Raw genomic sequence first — 17854 nt, 5'->3', positions numbered from 1 at the left:
AAACTCCAAGATAAGAAGATTCTGACAATGCGGCGTACAAGTGTCAGGAGCCAAGAAACGTTGTCACACATTGTCCCAAGTTGCGAGTAACCTCGCACCCACGTGCCTGCACAACTTACAACTTCTCCCGACGAAACAATACAAAGAGAACATCAACCTCTCACCTTAGGGACTTAAAGAAATATATCGTGTTTGCCAATGGCAAAGTTTTGTTGGTAAAATTGGCACAAGCGGTAATTTGCTCCTCGTGAATTATAACAAGCAACTTTCATGGACTCCGGAGTTGTTTTCAAATTGTATTCTGCTGTGAAATCATACTTGGTGTTTAGAATTGCTCTGTTGTCTGTAAAGTTGGTGGAAACACTTTTAATTTAGCTGGTGCGGAACAAATGCAATTTAAGAGTTACAAAATATTTTGTATGAAAAATACATAGGTACTTAAGTTTTCAAACCATGGGTATTTTTTTTTCAATGTATAAAGTAGGGCTAAACCTTGGGTTATCGGTGATACTGCTTTATTATCTTACACAGATCTCACTATGAGGAAATGTAAGCTATGAAATCGATGGCCGCTGTCAGTTTTGAATTTGATGCTTGCAATCGGGTGGGCAGCGATTTAGTTGTAAGCTCAACGTAAGATAATAACGCAGTATCACCGAATTATAAAGTATCACCAATAAGCCAAGGTTTGCCCTAGTTCACAAATAGGCTTAAATCGCTTGTTTAATCAGAAAGTCACATTTTATGTTCGAATAAAAATCACATAAGCTGTGCACCGTCGTGCACATTGTTGAAATTTATCTGCTTTTGTAAGCCAAGATTTATTTAAAAGCGGAAATTGAACCCAGTAAATAAATTCTGGCCAAACGTGCGAAAAGGAAAACCGTTCGAAAACAGGGGACTAATATTCAGAGACATTTCAGAGGATCATCGTAAACACCACAAAATCACGACATGACACATTGTACATATAAGAAACTAAAGCAGGCTTTTACTATAAATCATTTCATTTGACTTAAGCGAAGGTTTTTTCGGAAGTCGATTCTACAAATATTATCAATGCGAAAGTGTGTGAGCTAATTGGCTATTGCTAAAAAGTTTGTCAGATTTGGATAAAATTTAGTATGTAGATATGTGTGTGAGCTGGTCGTATGGAATAACACATTTATTTTATTATTTATTCCAATTCCAAGATTTATTTCAACTGCTATTTATATGGATTACTCGTGCAAAGCCATGTAAAGTCTAGTAAACATAATTAACCATTCAAGTTTTCTTTTGCCTAATAGACCATTTCAGAGCGTAAAACAGTGGCAAGAAAGAATCATTTCTTCTTGACTATGTACAGTGAAACGCATAAGCTTTATAGCAAACCAAGCTCGAAACTCAACCGGGGTAGTGCCTTTTCAAATGCACGGTCAGGATTCCTGACTTTGCGTTGCATTCGGAAGTTAATCGGAATATTCGGGCAATAAATAATAATATTGTCTGTTAGAGCAAGAGATTGCCCGGCTGGGATTGGCCAGTTTGCCCGGCTTGGCGGCTTGCGACCGCAACCGGAGTAGGCTATTTGTCGGCCTCGGCCACTGCGCTGCCAAACTACTCTAACCGGCTCACAGCGTATTGTGAACTGAGTAAATTAAAGTGAGTCCGATTAAATCAAGAAGCAAACGCCTGTCTAAATTAGCGACATTGGATTTAACATATAACTGTCATAAAAGAGTTCCATTTAGAAAGGTGTGTATTTCCGTTCAGTACCCATGTCCTTTTGCTATTAACGCGCACGTGTTTTTTGTGTTTCCGTGGGTTTTAGATGTAAGTACGTTACTCACTAATTGAATGTAATCCTTTTTAGAGGGTTATAAACAGAACTTTAGTACCTTCGCTTCGCTGTCCTTCTGTTTGTCTATCACTGGGCTGTATTACAGCTAAAATAAAAGGTATAAGTACTCGTAATATGTATTTTTTTATTGCCACTGCAACAATAAATTGAAACGTGTTGTTTTAATTCTATTTGCGAAGTTTCTAAATGTATTGTATTCTCTAAAACCGACTCCCGCTTGATAATATTCTTCTTCCTGAACTCACACGTTTATTATAGGATTTTGCAGCGGAAGAACAGTTCGTTGTTTTTGTACGACACCGTGACACAAATTGGGTATCGGCGACTCCTAGTCGAGCAGGGCGAACACGGTACACGATATTGACGGATTCCTTGCATCGAAGCCAACATGCAGTTGCATGTTTGAAATCCAATTTGCCTTTACAAAACGAACACAACAAGTTAACAGCCAGCTTCCAAATTTATTAATAGTTTAAAACCCTTACATCACTCAAACTGACTACACCAAAATATTAAGCACACTTACGAAAACTTGCTTCTTAGCGTTTATGCCAGCAAAATTTGAATTACGTCTCTGAACTGGATGCTCCTTAAGTAAACACAATGAAACAAAATGGAACAACAATCATGAATCTGACATCTTCTTTGCAATTAAAAAAAAACTGTTTTACTTCCGTCGAACAAGACTAAAAATAACTTTCATTATAAAGAGGAAACGCTAACAGCATCTTAGGAAACATTGCCCAGGGGATTCTTTAAAAAAAAGATTAATTTATTTATTAACGAAATTCCACGTACACGTACATGTTTAAGTATAACCCAGAAGTAGTTTTGGTACGTTTTTTATTGTTTTTGTTTACAGCAACATGGCAAAATAGCAATAATGGCAGCACCCACTTGAAACGGAAATCAATCCCCTTGGCTCATGCCTAGCCATACTTAGTATAGTATTAGCGGGCTGTTCTCCGCAACTCGATGCCTATGTGCACCTATTTTGCGTGCTGGCTATAGGCACTATTCGTACAGTCACCAGCACCAATATCTGATACGACTTTTCTAGGGCCGGAAGGTCGTGTCAGATATTTTTTCACGCTCCTCTGTGGCAGATATTATTGCTGGTGACTGTACCAGGCTAGCTCCTGGAGGAAGCTTAGCAGACCCTTAATGTTGCCGACGAGTTCCTGGAGATGAAAATATACCTCGTTGAGTTTCTTGCCGGATTCTTCTCAACAGAGGTTTTTCCGAACCGCGGTGGTAGATTTTTTTTTGACATTCATAAGTGCTTGTTATAGCCTAAATTGAATAAATATTTTTTGACTTTGACTTTGATTTTGATGCCTACCCACAGACAAGAGCTGGATCGTTCCAAATGCAAAAATATATATACTAAAGAGGATGACGATGACTTTAAGTATTGGATGATTTTTTTTATGGAATAGGGGGAAAACGAGCAAATGGATCACCTGATGGTAAGCAATTACCGACGTTTATGGACACCTGCAACACCAGAAGAGTCTCAAGTGCGCTGCCGGCCTTTTTTTGGCCTTTCTCGGTTTTTTTTAGCTAGCCTGGAATAGTGTCCCACTCCTGGGCAAAGGCCTCTCCTCTTGATCTCCACACCTCCCAGTCCAGTGCAATGACAGGCCAATCCATTGCGTACACGTCCAAATCGTTCCGCCATCTCCTTATTCTTGGTCTACCTCGTCGATGACAGTCCTCTCGCTTACTTGTCTGTAATTAACATTGACCAGAAGAAAGCTCAAGTAGATAACACTACGACAGAACAAGCACGTTTGGCGTATAATCAGGAATAGAGCCGACTTCAAATGAAAAGGGATAAGGCAGGTATTGAGGTGTCACGTTACATGAACACAATTTATTTTACATCTAAAATTTGCTTTGAGGCTTATAACTTTTAAACCAGGCAAAGAAACCGTGGATCAGCACCCTGGTGTCGATTTTTTATTTATTTATATATTTAAATTACAACTTAGGTACTACACATTATAATATTCACGCCAAACTGCTATGTTTGACGGCGAAATTTTATCAAATTAACGCCTGTGAAAATACCTTTCAAAAAACCCGCACGGTTAAAGAATAAATAAATAAGTAGGTAACAAATAAATATCATGGGACATTATTGACATCAATTGCCCTTGTCCCAAACCACTTAACAAGCATTCGTATTATTCATACAAATATCTGCGCCCCGACCGGAGATCGAATCCCGGACCTCAAGCTTTGTAGTCGGATTTTCTAACCACTTGACTATCCGGTCATCTAAAAAAGTGATACTTGCTCTATGTAATGTCTTCAGTCAACTGGTGACCACGGCCGCTTCAATGTGGCCGAAATATCGTAAAAAATTATTAGTTTAAAATCCGTGATTATTTAACTAGCGAGTGTTAGAAATTTGAGTGGAAGAGAAGTGAGGAGTCGAAGAAAGTACAAATCATGCTGAATTTAAAACAGAAAAGTAATAGTAGAAAATGACTGAAAACTTGTGAAAAAACTGATTTTGAGCTCTAGTTTTGTAGCAATTGTGGATTTGTATAACTTCTATTCGTTTTCAAAAAATGGTCCTCAGAACGCGTACGTTCAAAAATTTACTTGTCCTCGGATTCCCCTTATTTTTGCCTTTGTTATTCTATTGTTAATTTGTAACTTGTATGGTAAATCTGTTGCGAGCATTCGTTAAAGGTATGAATTACAAAATTGAAACTATATTAGCTGTTCTTTTGTCGATTTGACCTTCGCTTATGACCTAGCTCAGGCCAATAAATACAGTAAATACTTCCGGTCACGACACGACACTAGTTCCGGTATCCTTCTTCGTGATATGATAACATCTCTACTGAAAACCTTACAAATTGGGTTAGCGCTTGCAACAGAGCTGCCGATAGTGGGGACAAAGAGATTCGTGAAATATCGGAGGAGTAAAGATTGGAGCGTTACGGCAAACCAGATGGAGAATAAAAAGCAGTGACATTGCAGTGCCGTATAACTCGATTCCTAATTTCTATCTAGTTGCCTAATTTTTTACATGAGGTCAGTTGCTGACAAGTATGGAAAGGCTTATTTTAACAAATTTCGAGTTGCTGTATCCGACGTTTCTCTCATTTCCAGATTGCCTAAAGAAAAGTGTCCACTCTAGCTAAGGCAGGATAAATTATGCATAGAGTACATGCGAAGTGTACGATTTATGAATGTTTGTTACTCTTACGCAAAACGACACGACATAATTCTTGTGAATTGGGAACACACTTAGCTTATAACTGAATTAACACATAGAATTCTTTTATCTCGGAAAATTTAAAAATTAAAGCTTAACGTAGTTTACATAAGGAGGAAAAAACATAGGTTAGCTCCATTACCTATGTTTTTCCTCAAAGTATTGACTTTGTATCCTGTTCTTGAATGATTGAAACCTTAGGTAAGTAAACCATAACAAAACCTGCATATCATTCAGCACGACCGCTGCATGAACGTAATCTCTAAACAGAACAAATGTCAAATATAACGTCTAAATAAACTTAGACCAGCCAACCGAGAAACATTAAGCCTAATGTTTCCTTGAGAATAAGGCACTTTTATTTACTGGTCTGAATTGTTCTTGAAAGATAGCTGATACGAGATTGTAGGATGGTAGAGGTTTTATATTGGGATTGTTTAAAACAAGCGAGTCCACATGTTGTATGTATGTATGTAACTCTTTATTGTACAAATAAGTAAACAAACACAGACGACAAACAATGAAAATATGTGTACAAAGGCGAACTTATCCTTTAAGGGATCTCTACCAGTTCAACCTTTGAGTGGATGAGAGGAGCATTTCAGTCAGGGACAAACAAAAAGGAGTTTAAAAATTAAAATAGATAGTCTAAGCCTACACATACATGTAGCTTTCATAATATAAATACACAAATGTACAAAATAATCCTAACATAAAATCACTAATTCGATTGAAATAGATGAACTTGAGAGCTGTCGGGAAAGCCGTGGACAGTTTTCAAAACCTAGATTTAAGTTTTAAATGGAAGTTTTCAATTGTATTTCTTGCCAAATTTTGCAGTGACGCTTGGTCCGTAGTAAATAATAATAAAAAAAATACGATATACAAATACATCAAAATAAGAACAATACTATATTTGTTTTATGCGCAAAATGTATATAAACAGTAATTTGTAGGATGACAATATTGTAATAATTGTTTACGCAAAACGTAACATCGTAGGTCGGGTCGTGTAGAAGTCACTTTACGGGAATGTGTGATGGACCCTTAAATCATTTTTATTGTTTTTGACAGCCTATGTATGTCAATGGACCGGTCACTCATTCGACCGGGGAGTCATTCAAAAGCACTGAGAGGCGTTGGACGTCTATAGCGATCTCGGGGTCAGAGCGGAGCTCTCAGTGTCAAATCGTGTCATTAAGTAATCTAAGATCATCTGAATCATATTTATAGATATAAACAGTTGTACGGTATCAGTAACGCGAAATATAGTGGTGAACGTAATCGCAGTTTGATTTCATCGTCATAACCTCAACCCTTCACACGACACCGGCGGCAGCTAGCTACAGGAGGCGGCAGCTGTCCAGACCGATCCCAGGGGCTCGGGAGAGGGTCTGCCTTCACATCGGCATCATCAGCGACGACCAAGGCGCGGCCTGCACATCGAACCCGCGAGGCCAGCGGTTTGGTCTAAGTATAAGCGACGCAGGGTGCGCACGCACATCTAATCAAAATCAACCCACCGGCAGTTCTCAGGGCGAGAATTGCCAACATTTTTGGTGGAACCCATGAGAGGGAGCAGAACGTTAGAAGAACGTTAGAAAAGAATCAGCACGATAACGTACGTCGCAGGGCGCGTGTACTTCATTATCATCTCGGCACGGCGGGCGCCGCGCGCGCATACTTCACATCATATTATCATATAATTAATAATATTAAGACATTAAATTCAGTGCGCGTTAAGTCATTTTCGCAGTGAGTGAAAGTGCGGTTTAAATAGTGCAATAGGTATTGACACTCGAAATATTCATCATTGGAAGAAATTTCGCCGCCATCTTGTTGCGAGTAGCAAACAAGCAAGCAAGTCATCACACAAATCATCGGAGAACGGACGGAACTCGGCAAGTCAATCACATTCTCATTCATTCATTCAAAGACTTTAAGTGTTTTTTATAAATTGTCATTCACTTCACTCCGATCAATTCGGACAACTTGCGAGTTGCATTATCTATGGTCAGATGAGCGCATAACTGACTCATTCATTCGTTCATTTGTGGCAAATGTCATTTATTTATCAACATAATCAACAATCGTTATCTGTAATCAATAATCTTATCATTATCACGTTATCAGTTAATCATTACGGCATAAGTAAACAAATGCTGTTTTAGTGAGGTTTAAGTTTAAATACAGTTGTGTTTAATTTGATCAAACAGTGAGATTTATTGTTGTGCGCGTCGATTGTTGTTAAAGGTAACTTTTAGGTAGGTAGTTTAATAGAAGTGTAGCTCACAGGGTGTGACTATTGTTATTCAGTGTAAGCATTTATCGTTCGTCATTGAATTCAGAGGTTATTTACTTGATTTAAACACATCAAGTACTTCATTCATTTAAGTCAATATGCCTCCTAAAATTCATGCCAAGATTCAATTTATGTCGAAATATCGCATGCTGACAGATTTCGCTAGTACAATAAGCGAAGCCCAAGGTACATCAGCGGTGGCAGTAGCTAAACGTAATTTCGGTTCATATTATAATCAGTTCGTACTAGCATATGAGGCGTTGCTTGGTCTTTCGTCAGAGGAGATTCCTGAGGGAGAAATGGAACAAATTCACGCACAGTTCAGTGAAATCAATAAGTTACTTGTCAAGTTGGAGCAGGCATCGGAGCGCGGGGGGTCCGCAGACGAGCCTAGGATACGTCATCATAGCCAGGTAATGGCAAAGTTGCCTTCCATTGAACTGCCTAAGTTTAGCGGCAGGCCAATGGAGTGGATGTCATTTTTTGATCTCTTTCAATCCTTGGTCCATTCACGGGACATTTCAGATTCGGAGAAGCATTTTTATTTGCGAGCATCACTGTCAGGTGAAGCGCTGTCGCTCATACGTCAACTACCGATGGATGGTCAAAATTATTCAGTGGCACTGAAATTGCTCACAGATAGGTATCAGAACCACAGGATGCTGGTAGATACATACTTGTCACAGATCACCAACCTACCGGTCATTAACAATGTTGAGAGGTTAAGGTCAGATTTCTATGATCCTCTCCGAGAGTCTATTCAGGCATTGGAAAAGCTCAAACAACCAATTAACGAATGGTCATATTTAATTGTGTTTTTAATCATACAGAAGCTGCCAACATTGATCAGGTCAGCATTCGAACAGCGGTATGGGACGTGTCATCAGGTTCTACCCAGTGTTCATCAACTGCTCGAGGTACTCGACGAGCAATGCAGGGTGCAGCTCGCCGTGTCACCAGTACCGGAAGCGGCTTCAGGGAGAAGCTACCACCGGCCACCACCACGACGAGGACGGCAGGGTGCGTCCACCTCGGGGGCACGTGGCAGGCCAGCACGCGGAGTGCATCAAGTTCATCAGGTGAATTCTATTTCATCATGTTCATTTTGTAGTGGGGACCACTCATTATATAGATGTGTAGATTTTCTAAGTAGGTCACCAGTAGCACGCAAGGCGTGGGCGAAACGTAGTGGTCACTGTTTTAAGTGCTTGAGGTTGCACTATGCTAGGGACTGCAGTCAACGGAATTGGTGTCTGTACTGCAAGTCTCCTGAGCACAACTCACTCATTTGTAATGCAGGGGCAGCTCCTAAGGCTAGGGAATCACCTGAAAGGGACCAACCTGTGGTGTCAACATTAGGCCACGGTAGGCAATCGCCCAAGCGTCAGTCACCGGGCAGGCAACCCCAGCATCATGCACAAGGCGTGGGCCAGGGTGGCTACCCACTTGTGTGTGCACCTCAACCGAGCCAGGGCGGCCACTCAGATGTACCAGTGACTCAACCACTGTACCAGGAAGCTCCATCAGCTCAGGCGATGGCAGCTTACCGGCCAAGGCCTCCGGTAGGGGCAAGGGCACAGTGGGCTCAGTCTGAGTATCAGGCACTTAGGTATGGGCAGCGGATCAGCCCCATTCCTCCACAATCCCCACCATCTCCTCAATGAGATGCTACCACTGTTGGTGTGACACAGTCATTACCAGTCACCATTTGTCCCACGGCGGTAGTAATGGTGAAATCAGGTGATGGCAATTATTTTAAGGTTAGGGCCTTACTCGACACCGGGGCGAGTGTCTCAGTAATTAAACAGTCAATAGTTCAAAGGTTAAAATTACACCAACAGTCTAATGGTAATAATATTTATGGAATTGGTCAGCAAAGGGTAAAGGTACCTGGTTCAATAGTCAAATTAATAATCAAACCTGTAGGTAAACAGGTACCCATCATTAGTACAATAGCTTCAGTCATGTATTCACTAACGGGAAACATTCCATCATATGACACTCAGCTCAAAGATCAATTACGGTTGTCACATATCATATTAGCTGATGGCAAGTTTGACAAAGCCTCAGATGTGGACATCATTTTAGGTACTGACATATTAAATTATGTACTCGATGGTTCAAAGATTTCCACTCACGTTCCAGGAATAGCAGCCTACGGGACATGCTTTGGGCATGTCATCATGGGTTCATTGACCTCGACTCACCAGTCAGCGGTGACGTCATCACAGTCAGCGGGTACGTCCGTGGAGGACTACGGCCTGCACGCCACTCGACTCGAGGAGGTGCTCGAGCGGTTTTGGAAGGTCGAGGAGCCGCCTTCGAAGCCTGCAGTTCATCCAGATCACATGGAATGCGAAAGGTTGTACATTTCCACTACTCAACGTCTGCCTGACGGCAAATACATAGTCAGGTTACCGTTACTTTCAACACGGTCATCATTAGGCGAATCAAGGTCGCTTGCAATGAAAAGGTTGCGAGCTTTGGAGAGAAAAATGGCTAAGGACGCACTTTTCGCCTCCAAGTATAAAGATTTCATGAGAGAGTACGAAACTCTCGGTCATATGTCAAAATCGGATTTTCAATTTAACTCAGAACATTTTGTCATACCGCATCACGGTATATTCAAACGAGGCACCGATAAAATCAGAGTTGTATTCGACGGATCAGGGCGATCGTCCACAGGTGTGTCACTCAATCAATGCCTTCACTCTGGGCAACCTCTTCAAAATGATATCACTAAAATCATTTTAAATTTTCGACGTCATCAAGTGGTATTCACTACTGACATCAAAATGATGTTTCGTCAAACATTTGTTCACCCAGATGATAGGAAATATCAATTAATCCTCTGGAGGGAGGATCCGTCACACGATGTTCAGGTATATGAATTAAATACTAATACCTACGGGCTGAGGTCAAGTCCATTCATAGCTATACGGACGGTGCTGCTACTAGCGGACGATTGGGAGGTGTCGCATCCGAATTCACACGCAGCACACGTCATGCGACGAGATATCTTCGTTGATGATATCCTCACAGGAGCAGACTCAGTGGCAGAGGCTCAACAGCTCAAGCAAGAGCTCATAGCGCTAACCGGGAGCGCAGGTTATGAGTTACGTAAATGGTCGTCCAATAGTAGGGAGCTATTGCGTGACTTACCGGAGGAGTATTGCGAGCTGCCACACTCATTTGATACTGAGGATAAAAGTTTCATCAAGGTATTAGGTGTTCAATGGGATCCAGTGTCAGATTCAATGGCATATCAAATCAACGTGCCACTTGGTCACCCTCCTACGAAACGTAGCGTGCTCAGTACAATCGCACGTTTGTACGACCCGTGTGGTTATTGCGCACCAGTCATATTTCGATTCAAAGTATTCTTACAGTCATTATTCTCGGATGGGCTCAACTGGGACGAGCCGATAAATCAAAATCAAATCAATCAGTGGGACGAACTTACGCAGGATCTCAATCATTTGTCTCATTTACAGATTCCACGGTGTGTCTCACTACCGAGCGCCGTTTCATACTCATTGCACGGTTTCGGCGACGCCTCGGAGCTGGGATACGCGGCGAGCGTCTATCTACGGACGGTGGATGCGTCAGGACATGTCAAGGTCAGCTTAGTCATTGCTAAATCACGCGTCGCGTCACATAAAACCAAGCAGACGATTCCAAAATTGGAACTCAATGCAGCTCACCTGGTATGCAAACTGCTTAATCACGTCGCAGATTCGTACGACGACTCTGTTCAGTTAGAGACTATCAATGCTTGGTCAGATAGCAGTATTGTTTTGTCATGGCTCAAGGCCAAACCTCACATGTTACAAACATTTGAATGTAACAGGGTACAGGACATTCAACAGTCCAAACGTCACATCACATGGCGTCATGTCAGATCAGAGCGTAATCCGTCAGATGTCGCTTCACGCGGAATGTCCGCAAGGGAATTAATTCAATTCAAATTGTGGTGGTCACCTGATTGGTTATTGCGGGAGGAATCCCAGTGGCCACAGTTACCAGTCACTATACCTCAAGAGTTACCAGGTTTCAAGAAATTAGTTCATTTTGTTACGCCAGTAGAGTCGTGGGAAGACGCACTCTTATCACGTGTCAGTTCATATAGCAAACTAATCAATGTCAGTGCATTCATACTTAGATTTTGTAAAAATATCAAGTTGCCGAGGGAGCAAAGGAATCTTCAGTCTACACTGTCATTGGACGAGATTCGCGCAGCTACTAAACATTGGATAGGTAAAGTTCAATTAGACGCTTTCAAGGAGGAAATTGTTATGGTCAAACAAGGAAAGCTGGTCTGTAAATCATTGCAGAAGCTTAGCGTTTTCGTCGATGACGAAAACTTACTGCGTGTCGGCGGACGACTACGTAAATCAGCTCTACCATATGGAGCAAAGCATCCATATCTCATACCTAAGGATCATAAATGGGGTCAGTTACTCATCGAATACTATCACAGGTCATATTGTCATGCAGCGACGAACGCGCTCATTGCTATAATCCGGAGGGAATATTGGTTTCCGTCACTCCGACGTCAAGTTTCAAGGGTTATCAGGAAATGTTTAGTTTGTTTCAGATTCAATTCATCGGTTCAACCGCCATTCATGGCAGATTTACCGGCTGACCGAGTCACGGCAGCACGGCCTTTCTCAGGCGTTGCGACAGACTTCGCAGGCCCATATTTAGTTAAGAGTAGTTTATTAAGGAATGCTAAATCAGTCAAAGCTTACCTATGTGTGTTTGTCTGTTTAGGAACCAAGGCGGTTCATCTCGAGGTGGTTTCAGCATTGACGATCGAGGCATTCATCGCGTCGTTCACCAGGTTTGTCAGCCGACGAGGGCTGCCTTCACTCGTCCGATCGGATCGAGGTACTAATTTTGTTGGCTCTAATTCTTACCTGCGTGATGTCAATCAGTTTCTGGTCAATAATGAGACTGTACTCAAGGGGGAATTTGCACGTCAAAATATTCGCTGGGAATTCAACCCAGCAGGAGCTCCTCACATGTCTGGTTTGGTAGAGTCAGCTGTCAAGCATGCCAAGCTTTTACTCAAACGAGAGGCTGGAGACACTATCTTCACGTTTGAGGAACTATCAACTCTATTTTCAAAAATAGAGTCCATATTGAATTCAAGGCCGTTAGTTCCTATGAGTGAGGATCCGTCAGATCTCGAAGTGCTCACACCGGGGCACTTTCTCATTGGTCAACCATTAGTAGCTCTACCGGAACCACATTGGAAGGACACTAAGACGTCGAGGTTATCACGTTTTCAGGTTATTCAAAAAATGTATCAATCAATCTGGTCAAGGTGGCATATTGAGTATCTCAATAATTTACAAGCGCGTAATAAATGGTATTCTCAAGTCAATAACCTCGAACTGAATGATCTGGTTCTCATTAAGGATGAGAACTCACCTCCATTACAATGGAGGCGTGGTAGAGTCATTGAAGTGTATAAGGGAACTGACCAGATTGTCAGGTCAGTTAAATTAAAAACTCAAGGTGGCGAACTCATACGCCCAGTAGTCAAACTGTGTAAATTGCCTATTGAATATAATGTAGGTCAATCATAATCATATTTTTCTATTTATTGGTAGGGCACCAATTGATATTGTTGTAATTTATAATCATCTGTGTATTATTATGTAGACCCTCAGTCTAATGGATATTGTTCATTTCATGTGTATAATGTATGGATAACTCAACTCTTAGGATAAGTCATAGTCAATTGTATACCTACATTTTCAGGATAGGTAGAGCGTTTATTCATGTGCTACACCTAAGTGTCATAGGTTGTCAGCTGTTTATCAGTAGATCATAAGTCAATATTATTGTAAGTAGAGTCAATAGTGCTTGCAAGTGTTCAGTCCATCTTTCGCCTGGCCCTGGCAGGAAATGTTTACGCAAAACGTAACATCGTAGGTCGGGTCGTGTAGAAGTCACTTTACGGGAATGTGTGATGGACCCTTAAATCATTTTTATTGTTTTTGACAGCCTATGTATGTCAATGGACCGGTCACTCATTCGACCGGGAGTCATTCAAAAGCACTGAGAGGCGTTGGACGTCTATAGCGATCTCGGGGTCAGAGCGGAGCTCTCAGTGTCAAATCGTGTCATTAAGTAATCTAAGATCATCTGAATCATATTTATAGATATAAACAGTTGTACGGTATCAGTAACGCGAAATATAGTGGTGAACGTAATCGCAGTTTGATTTCATCGTCATAACCTCAACCCTTCACACGACACCGGCGGCAGCTAGCTACAGGAGGCGGCAGCTGTCCAGACCGATCCCAGGGGCTCGGGAGAGGGTCTGCCTTCACATCGGCATCATCAGCGACGACCAAGGCGCGGCCTGCACATCGAACCCGCGAGGCCAGCGGTTTGGTCTAAGTATAAGCGACGCAGGGTGCGCACGCACATCTAATCAAAATCAACCCACCGGCAGTTCTCAGGGCGAGAATTGCCAACAATTGATGAATAAACACGAGTACTTTCCACGGATTTTTTCTGGCATTTTGGGTTGAATTACCAGCACAAGAGCCCGCTTCACGGATTCGCCCCATTTACGTCAGGAACAAAATATTACAACTCATTTTTACGTCACAATTTTCCTCTTATTGAGGCAGAATAAACGTAAAATGTAATTTTGTTGCTAAAGGACATTAAGGAACACATATTCAACCGATGCACCTGAATTTATCCTCGACAGTAATTCCAAATTTCAATTCAAAAAGAAGCGGTCACGCTAAAATCCATTCCAAATATTTAGTGACATTTTGTAAAAAGGCCTACCTCATAAAAGCCTGCAACACTTTTCAACATTCCATTGCGATAGATGGCCTGCTACGAGGTCAAAACTTGTTCTCCTTATAGGCTAAGCGCATACATGGAACAACTGCCGAGCTTAAACGTTCTGGAGTTGACGGATGTTCAAGAGTCACAATTGACTTCCACCACGCAACCGCCGAGACCTTTGCTAGTGCGACACAAGTGGACAATGCACTTAACACCATCGTCCTCTGTCGTTCGTCTAATTTCAGTCCATTAATAATGTTTCGCCGCAAACAATACCCCGACAAAATGCGAAATAATCTGCATTGTCTAATTAATGCTACAGGATCCTTGCCCTCGCTCACGCCCCGTGGCCTGCTTAAGGTTGTACCGATTGTACTTGAAAATTTCAACGGAGACTTCAGAAACATCGTGTCTAGACGAACCAGCACGGCGTACACAAATCGACGGCAAAGTTGCTGACGATATTGGCATTAATCCCATGTCAGGAGCGTCTTCGCATCAAGGTGTTAGTATTATGAGCAAGGAACTTTACGTGAGTTATGTTGACTTCTATATCCCGGCCGTGGCAAGCCGATCGTTACTTAATTAAACACGCCGGGTATTAAGCCCCTATATTCGAGCACAAAATCCTGACATATAAATTGGCTATATACACTGGTTTAACACACGTACTTTTTATTGTACTGACGGTCTGTAAGTTCTTAATGGCGCACCAGACTGGCATTTATCTTTAAGTTGGAAGTTCGTAGCGGAAATGGAACAACACGATAGCCTCTAGAACCTGTTAGGTTGGGTACTCTTGACAGCATGTTTAGAGTCACAAATTGAATTCATAAATCACGTTTGGGATGACTTGGACAGCCTTTAAAATTGTCAATATGACATTGATGCTCTAGGCATCGAAAAAGTTCCCGTGCCAAAGCGACGAAGACCAACTAGCAGTAGATATAATCGAATCCTCAATGCACTCAGCTCGACGACGGTCATTTTGAAGTTAGGTTGACCATGGCATGTAAGATTATGCTAGAAAATCGTACCCGACAAATTACCCTAGGCATTATTCGCTTCAAAACACTCGAACACAATGTCAAAATACCCAACTTTTGTATAGCTTTTCAAAAGTTCATAGATGAGTATTGTAAAGGCTACGCCGAGGATTGCGTATTATACACTAACCACCAGTCGTCTTCCGACATAAATGCTTCACCGTCAACAAGACGGTCAATTCGTTGGTACCTCCTAACTTCGGAGTCTTTGCATCCACAGAAGAAGAAGCTCAGACAGTCCACGACGCCGGCTGAGCAACGAAAGGCGTGAGGCTAATAGCCTCCTTTTACAAGATGACCTTTGTGTTAACTTCTCGACATCTTTCCGCTTTAGAGAAGGTGCCGTTGCTCTAAATGGTGACATCAAGGAAATGTTTCCCCAGGTCAAAATCATCCCAAGAGACAGGGATGCGCAACGTTTTCTCTGGCGCAGTAAGAATGGCATCCTTAGAGAGTACCGCATGTCATCCATGATCTTTGGCGCCGTATGTAGTCCCTTTATAGCGCTCTATATAAAAAACAAAAACGCAAAAATGCTAGAGCCCAGCTACCCTACCGCTTGTAAGGCTATCATCGAAGACCATTACATGGACGACTACCTCGGAAGTTACCCGAGTATCGCTGACGCAGCACAGCTAGCCGCTGATGTTATCACGGTGCACAAAGCCGGCGGTTTCGAGATGCGCGCGTGGACTTCAAATCACCAGGAGGCGCTTTCATTTGTGCCTAAGGAATTTCGAAGTGTTTCCACATCTGACGTTTCCCTGCCTCTCAGTAGTGAAGTTGGCGTATTAGGCGTTAAGTGGAATCCAGGCCAGGATTTACTAGGTTTCGCACCGTGCCCCAGATACCGACTGACATTCTTACCAAACGCAACCTATTGTCAAGCGTCATGAAGGTCTATGACCCTCTCGGCCTCCTGATGCCAGTCGTCATCTGGGGCCGCATTTTGATCCAGAAGTTATGGCGGTCAGGCGTTAATTGGGACATGCCCCTACCCGAAGTCTATGTCAGCGAGTGCCAGGACTGGTTCGAACAGTTGCGGATTGCGGCCAATATTAAAATTCCTCGCTGGTATATGACAAGGGCAGACGTGTCGGATGTTCAGCTACACGTTGTGGCCGATGGTGGCGAGCAAGCTTACGCCTGCGCGGCTTATTGGCGTTTTAGGTACAGCGACAACTCCGTGTCCACGGCACTGATTGGTAGCAAGGCTCGCGTCTCGCCATTGAAACCCCTGTCGATTCCTCGTTTAGAATTACAAGCCGCTCTTATAGCGTCGCGTTTTGCACAAACAATTTTACAAGCTCATCGATTCAAGCCCTCCAAAACCACTTTTGGATTGACTCAACCACAGTCCTCAAGTGGATTCGGAGCGATGCTCGCGCGTTTAAACCGTTCGTAGCGCACAGGTTGGAGAGATCCTGGAACTACCAACCCTTCTGATTGGAGGTGGATCCCGACCTCTCTCAACGTTGCCGACGATGCGACAAAGCCAAAAAAATTAAATTTGACTGCTTCTCATCGATGGTTCACCGGCCCACTATTCCTAGCGGAGCCATCATGCACTTGGCCGACCGAGTGCGTAACCGATGAGGAACCGAACTCCCAGACCCAGAGTTGAAATCAGACGTGGTGGTTCTGTTCCTCACCACACAATCCTCGACTTTAGTACCGAACCCGACGCGTTTTAGCTCTTGGCTGCGATTGTTACGCGCCACCGCCCGCGTTCTTCAGGGCGCACGACTATTTCGGCTAAAACTGTCTCGGCCAATAGATCCAAATTCTAAATTGCACATGGACGGCACCACATCTCCTCACCAACTGCACACTGTAGACATATTGGAAGCGGAGAAGCTGGTTGTTCATCTGGCACAGGTAGAGAGTTTCCCTGAGGATTTATCAGCCTTGCAATCTTCAAAGCCAGTGCCCAATAATAGTCGCCTTAAGAAACTCGCACCAGTCCTAGATAGAGACGGTTTGTTAAGACTAGACTCACGTATAAGGTCTGCCCCCGGAGTAAACGACAACATGAAGTCACCAATCATCCTCGACGGCCGTCATTATGTCACCCGACTCTTAATCTCGCATGAACACGTTAAAGCGTCACATCACTTCAACGAGCTCGTCCTAAATGAACTCCGCCAGAGATTCTGGATCCTGAGAGCGAGAAGTACAATCCGTGGCATAGCAAGCTCCTGCGTACGTTGCCGAAGGTGGAAGAAGAAACCTATACAACCACAGACTGGAGACTTACCACTAGAACGTCTGGACCATCACAAAAGGCCGTTCACTCACGTCGGGCTCGACTATTTTGGCCCTATTTTGGTAACAATATATCGACGCAAAGAAAAGCGCTACGTCGCATTGTATACATGCCTAACAACCAGAGCATTACATTTAGAAGTGGTCAATTCTCTCTCATCTGACGCAGCCATAATGAGCCTCAGACGCTTCATCGCGCGCCGAGGATCCCACCACCATATTTCGATAACGGGACAAACTTTGTTGGCGCCTCGCTTGCGAGCTGCGCTGTCTACATGACGACTCTGTGAGGAATACGCCACCAACCACAAAATTGTCTGGCGTCATCCCACCAGCATCTCCAT

At 42.9% G+C, this 17854-nt stretch overlaps 2 protein-coding genes across 6 annotated transcripts in view; both read left to right on the top strand.

The window, feature by feature from the left end:
* Mitf (transcription factor Mitf) overlaps positions 1–17854 on the top strand; it is a 190514-nt gene that overhangs the window by 97413 nt on the left and 75247 nt on the right. The window lies entirely within an intron of this gene.
* Positions 6056–13604, top strand: LOC141438669 (uncharacterized). Of its 5 annotated transcripts, none has more exons than XR_012452498.1 (2): positions 6056–6979; positions 8211–13604. XR_012452498.1 is itself a non-coding variant. In XM_074102554.1 (2 exons), the coding sequence occupies exons 1-2, from the start codon at positions 7479–7481 to the stop codon at positions 9042–9044; spliced, it is 1149 nt and encodes a 382-aa protein (XP_073958655.1). In that variant the 5' UTR covers positions 7402–7478; the 3' UTR covers positions 9045–13604. The 5 variants fall into 5 exon arrangements, 1 of the variants encoding a protein (XP_073958655.1); XR_012452497.1 differs by lacking the exon at positions 6056–6979 and adding an exon at positions 6989–7331; XR_012452496.1 differs by lacking the exon at positions 6056–6979 and adding an exon at positions 6989–7342.

Source organism: Choristoneura fumiferana, chromosome 19, assembly GCF_025370935.1.
Source record: "Choristoneura fumiferana chromosome 19, NRCan_CFum_1, whole genome shotgun sequence".
NCBI classification, from domain to species: Eukaryota; Metazoa; Arthropoda; class Insecta; order Lepidoptera; family Tortricidae; genus Choristoneura; species Choristoneura fumiferana.
This window is presented reverse-complemented; position numbering and strand designations above follow the sequence as displayed.

Coding starts and splice junctions, on each gene's coding strand:
- LOC141438669 (XM_074102554.1), top strand. CDS start 7,479: ATGCCTCCTAAAATTCATGCCAAGATTCAATTTATGTCGAAATATCGC. Junction 7,794..8,210: donor GGATACGTCATCATAGCCAG/GTAATGGCAAAG, acceptor TTAATCATACAG/AAGCTGCCAACATTGATCAG.